This window comes from Hoplias malabaricus, chromosome 9, assembly GCF_029633855.1.
Source record: "Hoplias malabaricus isolate fHopMal1 chromosome 9, fHopMal1.hap1, whole genome shotgun sequence".
NCBI lineage: Eukaryota > Metazoa > Chordata > Actinopteri > Characiformes > Erythrinidae > Hoplias > Hoplias malabaricus.
In genome coordinates, this window is record NC_089808.1 from 24874481 (window position 1) to 24892745 (window position 18265).

The 18265-nt window shown below is 41.3% G+C and overlaps 1 protein-coding gene across 1 annotated transcript in view; it reads left to right on the forward strand.

The window, feature by feature from the left end:
- Window positions 1–785: 785 nt before the first annotated feature.
- lmbr1 (limb development membrane protein 1) overlaps window positions 786–18265 on the forward strand; it is a 37654-nt gene continuing 20174 nt past the window's right edge. The window contains exons 1-6 of the mRNA XM_066681738.1: window positions 786–1031; window positions 4173–4245; window positions 4366–4405; window positions 5023–5162; window positions 8312–8415; window positions 17381–17507. Of these exons, the coding sequence (XP_066537835.1) occupies window positions 969–1031; window positions 4173–4245; window positions 4366–4405; window positions 5023–5162; window positions 8312–8415; window positions 17381–17507 (547 nt within the window). The 5' untranslated portion in view covers window positions 786–968. The remainder of the gene's footprint in view (window positions 1032–4172; window positions 4246–4365; window positions 4406–5022; window positions 5163–8311; window positions 8416–17380; window positions 17508–18265) is intronic.

Here is an 18265-nt window from a genome sequence, read left to right on the forward strand (position 1 = left end):
AAGACTGTTGTTTGTATGTATCTGATGTGTAATTCGTTTGTGTTTATTCTCTGTTTGAATTCCCACAGAAACTCATGTGTAACACAAGCTATTAAGTTTTGTAGCACTGTCGCTAATGCAGTTAGCCGTCTCCCGAGTTTAGACATATTTCCACCTTACGTGATCAGAAACAGCAAAAATAAGACAGTGTTACCGCCCTATGGAGCAGAAAAAAATAGCAACATCCTCATCTGAGTTGGTGCTTTTCAGCCTTTGGAGTCTCTCTGTTGTATAAAAACTTCCAGATGGCGTTTCTCTGCCATGAGCATAGAGAGAGAGAGAGAGCCTAGCATACTGGACCAAGACACTTTGTTTTTTTACCCATTTACAGACACTGGGGCTTCGTAAACATATTAGAGCAGTTTCCAGCACAAACCACCTGCAGAGAAGCACATTTTATTTTAATATTCCATTCTGGATCAATGCTTGAGACAGATTAAAGCAAGAAAAGCAAAAATCCAACAAAACTGGTGTAGCTTGCAGGATCCAAGGTGGCTGCCCACAAAGCATCAGTTTATAAAAGCGGTAGTATAATTAAAATTATTGAAAAATGTGTGTGAGAGAGAATCAGAGTGAGAGAAGCTGAGAGAGAGGTGTGAGAGGAACAGAGGCTGAGAGGAAGAGAAAAGCTGAGTGAGAGAGAGAGAGAGAGAGAGAGAGAGACACACAGAGAGAAGCTGAGAGAGGTGTGAGGAAGAGAAAAGCTGAGAGAGAGAAAAGCTGAGAGGAAGAGAGAGAGAGAAAAGCTGAGAGGAAGAGAGAGAGAAAAGCTGAGAGGAAGAGAGAGAGAGAAGCTGAGAGGAAGAGAGAGAGAGAAGCTGAGAGAGGTGTGAGAGGAACAGAGGCTGGGAGGAAGATAGGAGCTGAGAGGAAGATAGGAGCTGAGAGAGAGAAAATAAATATTCTGTGGATCATCTGCAATATGAAGAATGGAAGAAGACGAAGTAACGATAAGAGAGCAGAATTTCCACAGTCAGGTCCGAGAGTACATAGTGAGTAACAGTAACACACATACACACACACACTGTAAACACACACACCCTCAGCGCTAACCGTAGCCTAGCCAAGGCTAACTTAATAACATCCAGATCTACGCCAGTTAATAACATAAATGCGGTTATAAACCCACTGGGCATGTTTTAAAAATGCAAATACTGAAACCCAAGACTAGGTTTAAGGGTTTATCCGCTACTGTTTACACACAACTCTGTATAAACCATGCTATGCTATTAAATTAGCACGCTAGCTCTGTTAGCATCTCAGCTGTTTTTATTATGCAGCAGTTATTTCATGTTTTTATGTTGTTGTTCAGTCCCTGAGCTTTATATTGACTATGTTTCAGTAAATCCTACTTCATTTAAGTCATTTGTCTGGTCCTCCCAAGTGTAGCTTTGCTGTGTTTGTTATTCTGAAATAAAAAAGAGAAATACTCTTATAATTGCAATAAAAATGTCTAGTCTAGTTTAAATGTCTAGTTCAAGTTTCAAAAGCTCTTCACCTCTCTACAGAATAGTGCTGTCTAGAAATATCATTAATGTGATTTAATATAGGCTCAAAATGGTCAATGGTGGTCATCGCATTACAACATCAACACTGTTTTGCAACAAGAATATCTTTATATTCATTCATCACACAATGTTTTAAACTTCAATACCTCGGCCCTGTACAAGATCCTGGCCTTGTCTCATCTATACTATCATGCTTGGCCGTGCTCTTTTATCGCAAATTAAATCTTCACCTACTTTTAACTCACACAGAATCACTGATCACTTCCTCCTTCCTCAGATTCATATATCACTAATATTCAACATTCACATTACTATAACACATTCATCTGCCATCAGTTCACTTTTACTTCTGTTCTGTTCTTTGTTTGTCTCCGGTGTCGACCCGAGGAGGATGGGTTCCCCGTATGAGTCTTGGTTTCATCTTCGTGTGCTGAGGGAATTTTTCCTTGCCACTGTTGCCCCTGGCTTGTTCATAGGAGGCTTGAACCCGGATCTCTGTAAAACTGCTTTGTGAGGAGTTTTGTTGTGAAAAGGGCAATATAAATGAAATTTGATTGATTGATTTATTGATTGACTTCAGTGTTAGCTTGGCATAAGGTACCTCTTCTGTGGGGGTCTTGTGGTGGTCCTGACCATTTGAAGAAAATGCACACAGAGGAACAGATGGACTTCAGAACAGTGTGTAATTGTAGAACTGCAGTGTGCACCTGTAGGTCAGTGGAGCTGACTGTGGTGGCCTTTGGTGTATTTAGCCATTTACTAAATCATAATAATAAGATTCTCTTACTATCTGTTACCTTATCTCATCTCACTATCTCAGACTATGTCTTACTGTCTCAGAAAAACAGTTAATATCTTGATTTCAAGTAAGAATAGTAAGCTTTTTCCTCCAGGGGTGGAAATGAATAATGTAAGGCTGGGCAATAATTCAATTCCACTACATATCGCAATATAAAATGTTTCAATATTAATGATATGATTTTTAAACATGTTTAGTATTTTACTATACATTATTTACTGATGGCCATTGCAGGGTTAGGGTTAATTTTATTATTCAGTTTAAAACATTCTTGACAAAGACAATAGGTTTATGTTTGACGGTGTTCTTGTGTTTCTTGTTTGTTCTTCGCAGATTTTCTGTGGCTTTTATAAAATTCATTTCGATATCAGAATTATATTTGACCAAAATTAAGAAATATTGTGATATAAATTTTGCCCCTATCGTCCAGCCCTAAAATGTAAGGATGAAAGCTTAACTGAAAAATGGTGGGTTTTTTTTGCAAGGCTTTACACAGGAACATTGCTGTGAGCATCTGAGGGCATTCAGCCAAATATAAACATTAGTGAGGTTGGGTGCTGCAGCTGGAGTTTTTACAAATGGAGAGTTGGTGCTTGACGTCTGCGTTGCGTGGCGTTGAGTGATGACTCTCTCTGGACAATCAGTGCTCTGCAAAGTTTACACGCCACGGTTTAGTCCCTACCCGGCTCACTCTGAACCATGAGAGAACAACGACTAAACAAGAGCCCGCTTCCAGAACCAGGACGTTTACTTGGTTCACCACCAAATTTACCTGGTGGAGGAGGAGAACAGACCAGTAGAGTCGAGTAAGGACCGTGGAGTCGAAAAGCACCATAAGGTCACCAAACTCAATGCCCTTAGGGGACTTACTGGAGGTTACAGTTCTCACACTAGTTTAGGTGAGAACACCCACATTCTTTAGCACTCTCCAATAATCTGTTATTTAACAGCTGCTTGTTCTGATAAAACAGTGATACACCCATGTAATGAATGGGCTCCTAAAATGCTTTCAGTGAACCATGCAGTAATGCAAGTTCTTCTTGCTTGTTTGGATTTGCTTGTGTTTGTTTCTTAACAGCATATAACCTGGGAACTCTGCTAGGTGGGTGTAAAAGTAACTCAGTGACAGGTGTCCAAGTACATTCATCCATCAAATCTGTACTCTCAAAATAGGCCAGGCTCTGGAACATCGCTTCCTTATGTCAAAGTCCAACGGTGTGGGACGAAACAGAATACAGTGTGAAGAAGCTGAACCACCCTCTCTGTCCTAACCTGGTTTAGTTTAAGCGTCAATGAAAAGATCTGCAGTTATAAGACAGTTATTTAGGGCTGTGTGAAGTGGACATTGGGCTAGTGTTGCTATTAGGGATGTGCAATATTGTATTGTTTGTGATAATACACACTGTGCAGACACACCAGCCAATCATCATTCCTCACTAAACCCACCATTTCCACATATTTCTACAGTGAGAGACTGAACGCACAGAAGGACTATATTGTAGGGAACTCTACTGGTTCCTGCTGTGTCCTCTATTAACACAGAAGCGTTTGTGGATCAATCTGTATTGGTTGCATTTTTAGAAACCGCTGGATGTTATGGGAAAGTTCATCAGCGGGCTTTTCCTAAATTGGGAGGTTGTGCCTGATTGGCTCCACTGGATGTTATAGGAGGAGTCATCAGCATCATGTTTGGGTTCATCAGCTCAATAAATGGTCGCATACCTGCTTTATCGACAATGATAATATAACCAGGGTGTGTGATGTTGTATTCACTTTAATGAAGATTCCTTTAAGTGTTTTTGTACCTTCTTTCTCTCCCGTTTCAGATCTGTTTTCTCCTGTTTGCTGTGCTGTACATCGTGTCTTACTGCATCATCACGCGCTACAAGAGGAAAACTGGTAAGGACATCAGTCTCAGCCATTCAGAACACATCACTTTTATCACCCTTAAAAAAATGTGTCCCAGATTTTTTACCTGTTGCAGGTAGATAATTAATATCTGTGCATCTTTGTCCACAGATGACCACGAAGATGAAGATGCCATCGTCAACAGAATATCGTGAGTTGTTAAAGGGGACAACTTCAGTGCATGTACACATTAATATGTGACTCAGGAGCCCACCAACCCACACCCTGTGAAACAAGACCCCAGTCAGTTGTCTGTGTGCTCTAAGTCAGAAAACACGGGATAAAACGAGCTGTTCGTTTGCTCCACTTCTGACGTCAAGTGCAGAGACTTTAGAATGTCCCCGCCCCCTCGTCTGTGTCTATCCAATCACAGCACTGGACTCGCGGTTATGTGAGTGCACAAAGACGAGGTTAAATGCAGCAAAACAGACTCAACAAGCACCGAGAAATAAGAGCACTGAGTAAAAACAGCTAAAAGCCAGAGCTTCTGCTCCTCGTTTTCACTGCTGTGCACTCAGGGTTGGAGTGAACAGTGAGCGGCTCATTATCATTTAAAGGAACAGGCGCTGAAAAGCGGGTGTTCTGAACAGGGCTGTTTAGACAGGGGGAGAACACTGCTGTGGGGCTTGGACCAAAGCAGGTCACAGACGTTTCATTAAGAAACAGAACTGTGTTCTACTGTGGAGAATCAGTCATATTTTCTGCATAGAAGTGGCAAGCAATGTTTACGGATGTGGTTCTCTCTCTCTCTCTCTCTCTGTCTCTCAGGATGTATCTGTGTAACTTTACCCTGGCTGTGTCTGGAGGGGCGGTTCTCCTGCTTCCATTCTCTATAATCAGCAACGAGATCCTCCTCTCTTTTCCCAAGAACTACTACATCCAGTGGCTCAATGGATCCCTCATCCACGGTCAGTGGCAGCTCGGGATTTTAATTTCCAAAAATTAAATTTCATGTGACCAGCACTGGGTGGTGGCGCACTGAAAATGTGTTCTCCGGCCTAACATTTCTCAAGCCAGTACCTTTTTTAGGATGAGCTGGAGTGGCAGAACTAATCCACCAACATCCGTACCTGACCTCACTAATGCTCCTCAGGCTGCAGACCATCAAAACCTCAGAGAAATCTTCCTACAACTAGTGTCAGACTTTCCCAGTAGAGTAGAAGCTGTTATTGCAGGAAAGAGGAACCCACTCCTGATTAATGCCCTTTAGCTCCATCACTCCATTAGCCCTCACTTAGTGTTCAGTGTGGTAGGCCTAGGCTCATGTGCAGCTGCTCCAGAGAGTCCCATTTCATTATCCACACTGTGTCCACATTAAATGCTCTGAATTCGCTTATTATAAGGGGTGTGCACAAAGGTGTGTCCCAGGTCACAGAACTTTCTTGGCATAGATGGAAAGTGGGTTGTCCCAATTCTGAGAGAAAGTATGCTGCCTACTAAGGGAACTTCTGAGGATGCCATTTTAAGGAAATGAGGGCTTCCTCAGCTGCTGAGGCAGCGATGCAAGACTTAGTTTGAAGAGGAAAGCTATTAAGAAGTGAAATAATATTAATTCCCTTGGGGAAGATAAGAACACTCACGCTCATACAAAAATACACACACACACACACACACACACACACACACACACACCTAGACCTGATTCCTGCAATTGGTAAAAACACCAGCAGGTATGAACAGTAAGTGCATTAAATCCAGTGGGGGGCGCTGTTCTTACGAGTGGCTTCCTGTGTAATATAGGGCATACATTACATTTTAACACTGATTTTGGTTTTATTATAAACGTGACACTGGGAACGTTAAGCAAACCAGGACTAAAATGTAAGAATTTATAATATTTCTGGTTTTGTCTGGACCAGGGGAACAGAACCACAAATGTAAACACACCCACAATTTCAGCATCTGACTGCAGCACATCAATCGATAAAAGCTTATGAGCAGAATCCGTGCACTGATCTGAGGGGAGTAAACACGCGTCACAGGCAGCGAGGGGAACAAGCGGTGACATCATCACCATCGTCATAACCAGTGTGTCTCAATAATCTCTATTGGCACTTCCCCACTTCGTTGTACCTACTCTAATGTCAGTCTGCTGTGTTGTTGTTGTTGTTGTTGTTTGGGACTGAACACAGCTCCGTCATCAGTTCAGACAGATCAGCAGAGTTTGTTCCTTCCTTGTTGCGGTGTCCAGCTCTTGCTGGATTCTTTCATCCGCCACTGATCTAAGGAGCGTTTGAACCTCTTCAAAACACCACGGCGTAATTTTACGAGCTGATGTTGTGAGTCGGATAAAAACAAACGTGATCTCTGCTGCAGCTGGAGATTTTACAGATGGAGAGTTGGTGCTGGACGTCTGCGTTGCGTGGCGTAGAGTGATGACTCTCTCTGGAGTCCCTACTCGGCTCACTCTGAACCACGAGAGAACAGCGACTAAACAAGAACCCCCTTCCAGAACCAGGACCAGATTTACCTGATGGAGGAGGAAAAAAGACCAGTAGGAACCATGCAGGTGAAAAGTGCCATAGGAGGCTGAATTTTAAATCTGGGTGCGAGTTAGAAACTCTCACTGCTTGGAGAGTGGCTTATAAGGAAACTCGCTGGGAATTGGGACACACCCAGAGTGGGTTTGAATCATCACTGAGCTCTGAGAGCCTATTAGGTTTTGAATGGTCAGTTCCCTCCATGTCCACCAGGTGGCGTCAGAGTGTAAGAGTTGTTGCACTGAGCAACAGAGAAGAAAAGACAACAAAAATGTACCCTGACATAATACAGATGTATACAGGAGGTAGAAAATATATAAATATAATAGCAACAATAAAAATAACTTTAATGATAATAATAACAATAAAACTAAAATATATTGTTCAGTAAATTACGTGAATGTTATGTAAATGCAATAAAAATGATCCCATGTGCAGTAAGTCACAGATATTAAGCTGGTAATAATGAAAAATCAATGACTATGTTACTATCTTCAGAGAAGGACAATAATAAAATGCCTAAGTTTAGGTAGAGGCAGTATCTGGAGTGTAGATAAAGGACTAATATGACCAAGCTGCCTCCCCTGAATAAACAACGACACAAAATTAGTGAGGATATATACATGACAGTACACTATAAGCTAAGCAGATCGCTTACAAATACGTATTATTTGTTTTTCATAGCTGCTATACATCCATGGGGCCTGCAGACGAAGTAGGCATGCATCGATCCAATATTAGGATCGGATATCGGTCCTGATATTAACAAAATGAGCTGGATCGGGTATTGGGTAAATAGGCCGATCCATTCACTGTTAATTCAAGTTATTTAAGCTAGTTATTTTCTCTCTTTTTCAGCTGCTGTATTTTTTGACTAAATGTTTGCATGTTTACGGGGTCTGAGCACTGATTGTGTTTGATCAAGCTATTAGTTTATTCTCAGGTTCAGCAGCTAGATTTAATTTTTATTTAAGAATCAGACTGATTACAGTTTGTGTGTTTTACAAAGTGAAGCTACTTAGTTTTATTTGTGACTAATACATTTTATTTCTTTTAATATATTTTAAGAAGTTTGACTCCTTAGTTATTTTGCCTTTGACTATTTCAGTTCATCTGTGTTTGTTATATTTTGTTAATATTTTGTTAGTTTAAGTCAATCCTTGTGTCTTTTTTTTCCCAAGTTTTTCCCAAAATGTGAAGTGTACGGTTTATTAATTCAGCAATGGTATCTGATCGGTATCGGGTATCGACCGATATGTAAAGTTTATGTATCGTATCGGAACTGAAAATGTCGGATCGGCCCATCTCTTATATACTATACAAGGCAATAACAATAGTAACAAAATGAAGATGCTTTTGGGAAACGTTTTTATTTTATTTTATTATTACTCTATATAATAATAATAATAAAAACAGGTGGGCCATTGTGGATTATTCTGGGCTCCTTGTTTCCTTCATGGAATATCCATCTCTTTAATTGCCTGGATTAACCCTGTATACGCCAGCTGCATTGGGGATCCTTCATTGATCAGTTAAAGCTTGTAATGCACTAATGTTGTTGTTATTTTTCTCTGCAGGTCTGTGGAACCTGGTGTCTCTCTTCTCCAACCTCTGTCTCTTTGTGCTCATGCCTTTCGCCTACTTCTTCCTGGAGTCCGAAGGCTTTGCCGGCTCTAAAAAGGTACAGGTTTACGAAATTAGAACTAATGGAATCACGTTACCTGGCCACAGTTGTTTAGGCCACAGTGTTGTGTGCTGTTCACGGTATTGTTTTGATTATTAAAGCATCAGGTGTGATTTTAATAACGTGATCAGGGTGTGTCTCATAGAATGTAATATGTGGATTATCACACTGTTTTTATTCTGTTCATTTATTTACAAGGATAGCACACCTTTGTCCATTCAAAAAGCTAGACGTGTGTGTCAGATGATGTTAGAGTATGCAAAAGTTTGGTTACAAATTATATTTTGAACAGTAGCTTCATTTTAACAGGTAGCTGCTGTTTATCTGTGTGGCTTTAACCCATTTGAAAGTAAGTAATTCATTTGTTTTTAAGCTGTGTTATCAACAACGAATACTTTACAGGTTTTAAACAGGGGACATTTAGCTTTTATATCAGAGTTGTGCTGCCAATCAGATGCAGTGCTGTGGACATGAGCACAGCCACGACTGACTGAGCGCCTGGAGCGCCACATTCAGCGCTCAGGATTACAGCCAGATCGTCTTGGTCTTTGCGGTAAACACAAGCCTGGATCGCTTTTATAGAAAATAACCCCTCCATCTTTGTGGTGGGGACTGTGCCAGTGTTGCAGCCAGCAGGGATTGGTGGAGTGTGTGCAAACGTATGCCCAAGAATCCTCAAGAGTACGGCTTTCACGATCTCTAACACTGAAACCCCCGTCTTTAAATCGTCTAAACCCAATTAAAACTTACATCTAATTTATCATTTTTCTTGGCGCTGAAGTCTACACCATTACACTGCTGCAACATTTAGAAATGAATAGTGATATAACCGTGTGTTAAGTGTAGATTTAAGCAATAAATAACCACACGACAATGAACACAAACCAAAATCGAAGCTAATAAACAAACATTGTTGATGAATCATTTTTAATTGTGTGACCTGTGGTGAATAAAGACAAACACCTTCTCTCACTCTTCCTCTGTTTTATGCCTCATCATCTCCACACTGCCTCAAACAATAAAGCTTCAAACAAACCAAAAAATCTGCAGTTCGCCGAACTTCCTCATTTCATAAATCACTCTGAGCTTCAAAAAGCTCCCAGCCGCTGAGAAAAGCGAATCGGAATGAGAGGGAGAGAAGGCGAGCGTGTAAAGTGCCCCCTCCTCTGTCCAGTCTGAAGGGGCTCCTGGTTTGTGTCCGTTTTGGCGAAGTTACATAAAGATTAGTTGCTACTGTAGTTTACGAGGGCAGAGCTAATTTGTTTTGGGGGAGACGGCTTTATAACCCTTCATTTCAGACACGGCTGCTTCTGGCTACCGATCGTCCATAAACGCGCAAGAGAGGGAGGCACTGGTTTATGTTCAGCTACACGTCCCCCAGAGAAGTGTGTGTGTGAAGAGGAAACGATCATAGACTCAGCTCATATCAAAGGCCTCCTGCAGATCTGCAGCTACAGCAGCTAGAAATCAGGTTTAATACCAGTGAGAAAGCGGTGAGAAATCAGGTTTAATGCTGAAGAGAAAGCGGTAAGAAGTCAGGTTTGACATAGGTGAGAAATCAGGTTCACTACCAAAGAGAAAGCGGTAAGAAATCAGGTTTAATGCTGAAGAGAAAGCAGTGAGAAATCAGGTTTAATACCGAAGAGAAAGTGGTGAGAAATCAGGTTCAATACCGAAGAGAAAGCGGTGAGGAATCAGGTTCAATACCAAAGAGAAATCAGGTTCAATACCAAAGAGAAAGCGATGAGAAATCAGGGGTTATACCGAAGAGAAAGCAGTGAGAAATCGAGTTTAATGCTGAAGAGAAAGCAGTGAGAAATCGGGTTTAATGCTGAAGAGAAAGCGGTGAGAAATCAGTTTTAAAACCAAAGAGAAAGCAGTGAGAAATCAGGTTTAATGCTGAAGAGAAATCAGGTTTAATGCGGTGAGAAATCAGTTTTAAAACCGAAGAGAAAGCAGTGAGAAATCAGGTTTAATGCTGAAGAGAAAGCAGTGAGAAATCAGGTTTAATGCTGAAGAGAAAGCAGTGAGAAATCACGTTTAATGCTGAAGAGAAAGCAGTGAGAAATCAGGTTTAAAACCAAAGAGAAAGCAGTGAGAAATCAGGTTTAATGCTGAAGAGAAAGCGGTGAGAAATCAGGTTTAATACCGAAGAGAAAGCGGTGAGAAATCAGGTTTAATGCTGAAGAGAAAGCAGTGAGAAATCAGGTTTAAAACCAAAGAGAAAGCAGTGAGAATTCAAGGTTAATGCTGAAGAGAAAGCGGTGAGAAATCAGGTTTAATGCTGAAGAGAAAGCGGTGAGAAATCAGGTTTAATACCGAAGAGAAAGCAGTGAGAAATCGGGTTTAATGCTGAAGAGAAAGCGGTGAGAAATCAGGTTTAATACCGAAGAGAAAGCGGTGAGAAATCAGGTTTAATACCAAAGAGAAAGCAGTGAGAAATCAGGTTTAATACCGCAGAGAAATAAGGTTCAATACCAAAGAGAAAGCGGTGAGAAATCAGGTTTATTGCTGAAGAGAAAGCGGTGAGAAATCAGGTTTAATCCTGATATTTTTTAACAATATTTAGATTTAAAGTCCTTTTTTTTTTTTCAAACCAAATCTACAAATAATGAACTAAATGTCTGTGGCTTTTAATTTTTATTACTTTCGAGTGCTGTGTAAACTTTAGCACTGACTCGGGCTCATGACGCAGGTTGTGTGTGTTTGTAATTCCAATTAGAAAACTGAGTTAACGTACGTCCCACTTTACGCAGAGGAGGAAGAGAGGGAGGCACTGCTTTATGTTGAGCTACACGTCCAGAAAGAAGTGTGTGTGTGAAGAGGAAACGATCATAGACTCGGCTCATATGAAAGGCCTCCTGCGGACCGTGGAGAAGGTCGACCCTGAACTGCAGAACCCCGTAAAAGCAGATTTGAGCTTTTCTTTTTTAAGTACATGTCAAATTAGCCGCTCCCGAGTACCTGCTCTCCTCCCCACGTTTACTGCTGCTTTAATGGGGGGCATTTAATATTGCACATTAGATTCAGTAACGAGAGGAAATGAAACAGGGGAGTTCATTAAAATCCACCATAATCTCCGGCACGTCTTGAGAAACACGGCGAGGTGAAATGGAGTGTATATATCTGGGGTTTATGAAGGGGGAGTTCACCTTATTTCTCAATTGGGCGCAGGTTATGGACTGTCTTTATGCGGCCATTGATTTGTCCACATCACGTTTCTGAAAACAGCCATGGTTTACTGCTATAACTTTAGTGTGGGTGCTGTTCTGAGAAGACTCGAGTAGAGCTGGACGATACGGCCAGAATTTAGATCACATTATGGTTCTTAATTTCGGTCGATACGATATAATTCCGATATCGGTGCGAACAATAAAAGACACAGAAAAACTGGCAAGAACTGAACGCTGCACGACATCACCCTCAAACAACAACCTCTTTAAAATGGAGTGCAGCGTCCTCTAATGACCGTCAGTGACAGATGCTGTAAATAATGTACCGTAATTTTGAAAATGTGTTTAAAAATCAGATTGTTATGGAAACATTTTATATTACGATATACATCGATATTGAATAATTGTCCAGCTGTAAACTCGAGATAAGTTACATTGATGGTTTCTGTTTTCCCTGAACACCTTGACTGTAATAAATATATTGTTTGTTTCCAGTTAAAAACATGCATCTCCTCAAACAGTAACTTTACAGGAGGAAAAAGTCCTTCTCAATTTTCAGTGGAAGCCAATGTAAAAAGATTTAATTCAGAGTAATTTTGTAGCGTTTCTATTGGTCCGTTCATCATGAATTATTCGCACAGTGTGAAGGACAGCTGCTGTGTTCAGATGATGCAGTAAACTACACACACACACACATAGATACAGGCTTTTCATTGGACAGAGATGATATGTACATGAATGTAATAAAATATTTTGTACATACAGCCACATTTAGAATCCGACACTTACAAGTGCGTGTGTGTGTCTCAACGAGTGTATGTGTGTGTGTCTCTTTGTGTGTGTGTGTGTGTGTGTCCCTCTCACTGTGACCGTGTGTGTGTATGTATGCGCACTCTTAACGACTCTGATTCTCTTTCTTTGTGCCACAAAAGCTCTGGTGTTTATTTTTGAGCTGTGAGTGTTTGGACGCTCTTCGTTCCCAGGGTTCGAGCGCCCCGTGTTTGCGCCCGTCACCAGGGAAACATATGAGCTTCTCTATTTCAACAGGGGTTTAAAAAAATACGAAATTTACACAACGTTAAAGGCGAATTCTTGGGTTCGGAAGTCTCCCGGACTCGGTTGTCAGGTTGGTTTAGTATGTGCCGAGGACCGTCGCTTTCTTCGTTTTTGCTGTGAGATTCAGGACCTTTTTCAATCCTCTGGTTTTGACTCTGAATCGAGGGGTCGGGTTAGGATCGGGAACACTGATTTCTTACATATTTTAAAAATATTTATCCAAAAATCTCTAATCAAAAAGCAGCACACACGTCAAACTTGGGGAAAGCTTCCACATCAGGAGATGTTGCTCGAATATTATTAAGATTCCACCTGAAACATTGCTGATTTGCGCTGTGTTTAGGACAGCGGTGAACAAGCCATGCAGGAGAAGGCCCTCTAACATCACCATTGGGGATGCGTACAATTTGCTACAACTATTGATGATTCTCAGGGTCAAACTACAAACATTAATGGCATTAAAACTTAACTTTGAAACCTCTTATAGTAAGTAATAATAATCCTTCAGCATGTTGCATTAGTGAGAACGCTATTTATTGCAGTTGTACAGAACAATACGGCCAAAATATCACATTATCACAATTCTATATCACAATATGTTTCTTAATTTGGGTCGATACGATGTAATTCCAAAATTGATTTGAACTCTAAAAAAATCCACTGAAAACCTTCTAAGGACTGAACATAACACAACATCATCAAACCACAGCTTTGTCAATTTTAATATTTTAAACTAACTTTAAATGGAGTGCAGCGCCCTTTAATGACCGTCAGTGAGTGACAGATGCTGTAAATAATGTGTATTGAAATATTGAAAATGTGTTTAAAAATCATATTGTTAATGAAACATTTTATATTGCGATATAAATCGAAATTGAATTATCGTCCAGCTCTAGGTATAAATTACCTTTTAAAGCTTTTTTGTGTAAGGAATAATAGTATTTCAAAATTCAAACATTCTCCCACTCTTTTGTTGTTTTATGGTAATTATTGCATCGTGTTAAAAACAACAAAAGCTTTGTAGACTGTATATTTAAGGAGGTATTGCAAAGCAGCGACGGCGAAGGAAACGGCGTGATATTTCTGAGGGATCACATCATAAGTGGCGTTCTCGTCTGTTGACGAACGCCAGCAGTGTTTTCTTTGAGGACGTATCTGTCCGACACCTCGTATTAACCGGGAAAGGATGGCTACACTATAGCGGGAGGAAGAGGGAGGGGGTGAAACTGGCCTTTAGACTTCAAACGCCCCCCCAAAACACCCCTGATTTTACTCATGTATCCTGTGTTAGGGAGCTGCTTGTAACCTGTTGGTGAGAATTACACATCGCTGACCTGTGTGTGTGTGTGTCGTGGGCCGATGTACAGTGATTCATGGTGTGTGTCTGTGTGTGTGTGTGTTCTGTGTTCTGTCTCTCACACTGCCCCCTCAGCAGAGCGACAGGTTCAAAAACCACTGCATATTAGGTCTTTACTGGCAGGAGTGAGTGGTGAACTCTGGGTAATTAGGAGAGTTAAACATACACTATTTTGTTCTGAAATATTGATCTGAATGTGGAGGCTCATCCTCTGCTCTTATAGGTAGCTATAGATTTTAGATTTCTTTTTGACGTTCAGGACACATTCAGCAAAAAACTGACCAAACTAAAGACTGGGAAAAGATAGTAGTACATAAAAACCCAATACGTACATGATATTATCTTGTAAATGTTTAAGGTGGTACAGTATGAAATTCTATACCCCACAGATAATGAAGTTGGTAATCTACGGCGATGAATTCCTGTTGACATTGAAGCTGAAATAAGCCTCTTATTCACATTTTCCATTCCACCTTAGATGATGCAGACGTAGACTAAGCAGGTGCCTTATATCTGACTCTGATGACCATCAGGACATTCAGAATGTGTCTTTATTCCTCCATTCCACCTTAAATGGTGCAGAAGTAGACTAACTGTTGCCTTTGTTCTGACTCGCAGTTCCACCTTAAATGGTCAACAGGATATTCAGGTGTCTATATTCCTCCTTTCCACCTTAAATGGTACAGAAGTAGACTAAGCAGGTGCCTTATTTCTGACTCTCCATTCCGCTACCAGATCATTCATAAGGTGTCTTTATTCCCCCATTCCTCATTAAATGGTGCAGAAGTAGACTAACTGTTTCCTTTTTTCTGACTCCCCATTCCACCTTAAATGGTCAACAGATATTCAGATGGTTTTATAGGCTGAGCATGTGCCTTAATTCAAATTCTCAGTTCCACCTTAAAAACAAGCCCCTAAAGCAACCTTTATTCAAATTCTGGATTCCACCTTAAATAATTTGGAAATAGGGGAACTTTTAATAGGTAACTTTTTGTAACTGACCTTACATTCTGTAGTCTGGTGCCTAGATGCCAGAACACAAGTGCATCATTTAAGGTGGAATGGAAAATTGGAATAAAGGCACCAGCTGCTGTATTTAAGGTGGAATGTGAATCTGAACTGGAAAGCTGAAAACGGAAGTTTTGTTGTTTGTATTTTTTCTACATCTGCTTTTTGCCTTCTCTCTCTCTCTGTCTCTCTCTCTCTCTCTCTCTCTCTCTCTCTCTCTCTCTCTCTCTCTCTCTCTGTCTCTCTCTCTCTCTCTCTCTCTCTCCTTTATACACACACACACACACACACACGACTTCCAAAAAGTGTGTTGCTGTTAGTTCCAGCCATTCTCAGAAGGTTCTTGCTGACCTCGTGTATCCTATAGCAACAGCAATGTGTGTGTGTGTAAAGGAGAGTGTGTGCGTGTGTGAAATGATGGCATAGTGAATATTTCAGGACCACTATATTTAGCCGTGTTCACTTTTAGAAAGGCAAGAATAGCAGAGAGAAATCCTCCATCACCCACTGCTCCTTTCATTTCTCCCTCCATCCATTCCTTTCTCCAACCCTCCCTCCCTCCATCCATTCATTCTTCCACCTATTCCTCACTTCCCATCTCTCCATCTCTTACTCTGTCCTTATCCTGTCCCTGTTTCTCTCAATCTATCCCTTTTCTCCATCTCTCCATCCATTCCCCTTATGATCCTTTTTCTTTTTTATTCCTCCATACATTCCTTGCTCTATCCTTTGGTTCACTTCTCATATCTCCTTTTATCACTCCATCCATCCCTTAGTCCATCTCACTCCTTCCTTCACACAAACTCTTACCCCCTCTATCGATCGCTCCATTCCTTCTTTTTCCATTTCTCAACCTCTTCCTCTGTCCATCCATCCCTTCCTCTGTTTAATCCTCTATTCCTCCCAATCTCTATCTATCACTCATCACCTACCGTCTCTCACCTTCCCTCCATCTCCATCCTTCACCTCTCACCTCTACCTTTGATGCCGATGCTGAAGAGTGAGAGAGACGCAGTTTCTCTGACGGTCACCTGGAGGCGCTGTCGGTTCAGTGGTTTCTCAGAAACTCTGGAAGATTCCACATGTGGAAAACATACACGTTTGCTGGTGGTCAGCACCTTTCAGCAGGTGTTTTAAGCTGCAGTGAGACAGTGGAACAGCTTCAGGACGAAGGAGGGAGGACTTCACTCAGAAATGAAAGACTCTAGCGCTAATACTTTGTTAATCTGATGAAAATAATCAACATTATAGAGATATTACACATAGCTCTTCTATTAAAAAGACAATCCTGCTTCTGGAAAAGTCGGATATTTGGTAAAACTCTTTAAAGACAGGAATCTGTGCTGCGTCAATTCCCCTGAAGCTTTTATTTAAAGGCAAAAGCACAACAGCAACAAGATTTCTGATGTTGTCTCTGAACAACTCGACTGTAAGAAGGGATTAAAGGAAGGAGCATCCACCACAGGCTCAGTCTCTGAAGCAGAGAGGGGGCGTGGTCACTACTCAGAGAGGGGGCGTATTCATTACACTGGGTGAGAGAACATTTCTCAGGGCGAGATCTCACTGTCTACCATTCGTAACACTGCGGAAGAATCAGGAACTCCGGAGATATATCAGTCAGAATGAGCCTGACCTTCCAGCCCTCAGACGGCTCTGCAGGAGAAACTGTGATTAATAAAGACTAATGGACTCGTGTTTTCCTCCTCCCAGCTCTGACAGTCATGTACAGCTTGTTCACTGGCGGCATAAGACTTGGTGCCTTGGCTGGTGACACACACACACACACAGGTTTATGATCCTCTCTGTGTTCACCGACCCGGAAAAACTCAAATGAAGCTGCTAATAGAGTACAGATGGACAACACACACATACATACATACAAGCTGAATCATTATTCTCTTTTAGTCTGCATTCTGTGTGTGTGTGTGTGTGTGTGTGTGTGTGCTGTGTTATGAGGGAAGTCCTGGAGCTTTTAGAGCCAACACTCCAATTAGAACCTCATTTACACCTGATGAACTCTCTCTCACTGTGTGTGTGTCCTGCTCAGTAATGTTGCTTGTTTACATAAGGCTCCTGTTTTACTGCAGTGTAAACTGTAAAGGCTTTGTAGACACCCCTCATAGCTAAACCACGTGAGCTCTTTCTATAGCTGGCCCAAAAACATGAACTGAAATGTGACGCTCTGGAGCAGCTGCACATGAGCCTAAGGTCTTCATGCCCAATGCCAAGAGTCTGCCAGAGAGGTATGGGCTGTGGAGCGGTGGCTCTGAATTGGTGTGGTGTTTGTGGTCCAGAACTAATCCCTTCTGCTGTGTATGTGGTGGAATGCTATCAAATGCTCACAGCTATGTTTCCGAATGTGTCTCAGGGCATTAAGGCTCGGGTCCTGGAGACGTTTGTGATGCTGTTCCTCCTTGCGTTGCTCATCCTCGGGATCGTCTGGGTGGCTTCTGCCCTCATAGACAACGACGCAGCGAGTATGGAGTCTCTCTACGGTAAGACGAGCTGTTTGTGTCTCTTTGGGGGTCCTTTAAAAAAGCATTTAACTCTGGAAATACACTGGATTTATTCGATGTAAAGGCGAATCAAATAAACGATTGAATTTTCGATTTAATAAACTAAGTAGTAAGATAGGAACAGCCCCTCTCTTTTTTTATTGGCTCACAGTAAGATAGGAACAGCCCCTCTCTTTTTTTTTTTATTGGCTCACAGTAAGATAGGAACAGCCCCCCTCTTTTTTTTATTGGCTCACAGTAAGATAGGAACAGCCCCTCTTTTTTTTTTTTTTATTGGCTCACAGTAAGATAGGAACAGCCCCTCTTTTTTTATTGGCTCACAGGAACAGCCCCTCTATTTTTTTTATTGGCTCACAGTAAGATAGGAACAGCCCCTCTCTTTTTTTTATTGGCTCACAGGAACAGCCCCACTCTTTTTTTATTGGCTCACAGTAAGATAGGAACAGCCCCTCTCTTTTTTTTTATTGGCTCACAGTAAGACAGGAACAGCCCCTCTCTTTTTTTTTATTGGCTCACAGTAAGACAGGAACAGCCCCTCTCTTTTTTTTTTATTGGCTCACAGTAAGATAGGAACAGCCCCTCTCTTTTTTTATTGGCTCACAGTAAGATAGGAACAGCCCCTCTCTTTTTTTTTTTTTTTTTTTATTGGCTCACAGTAAGATAGGAACAGCCCCTCTCTTTTTTTTTTTTTTTTTTTTTATTGGCTCACAGTAAGATAGGAACAGCCCCTCTCTTTT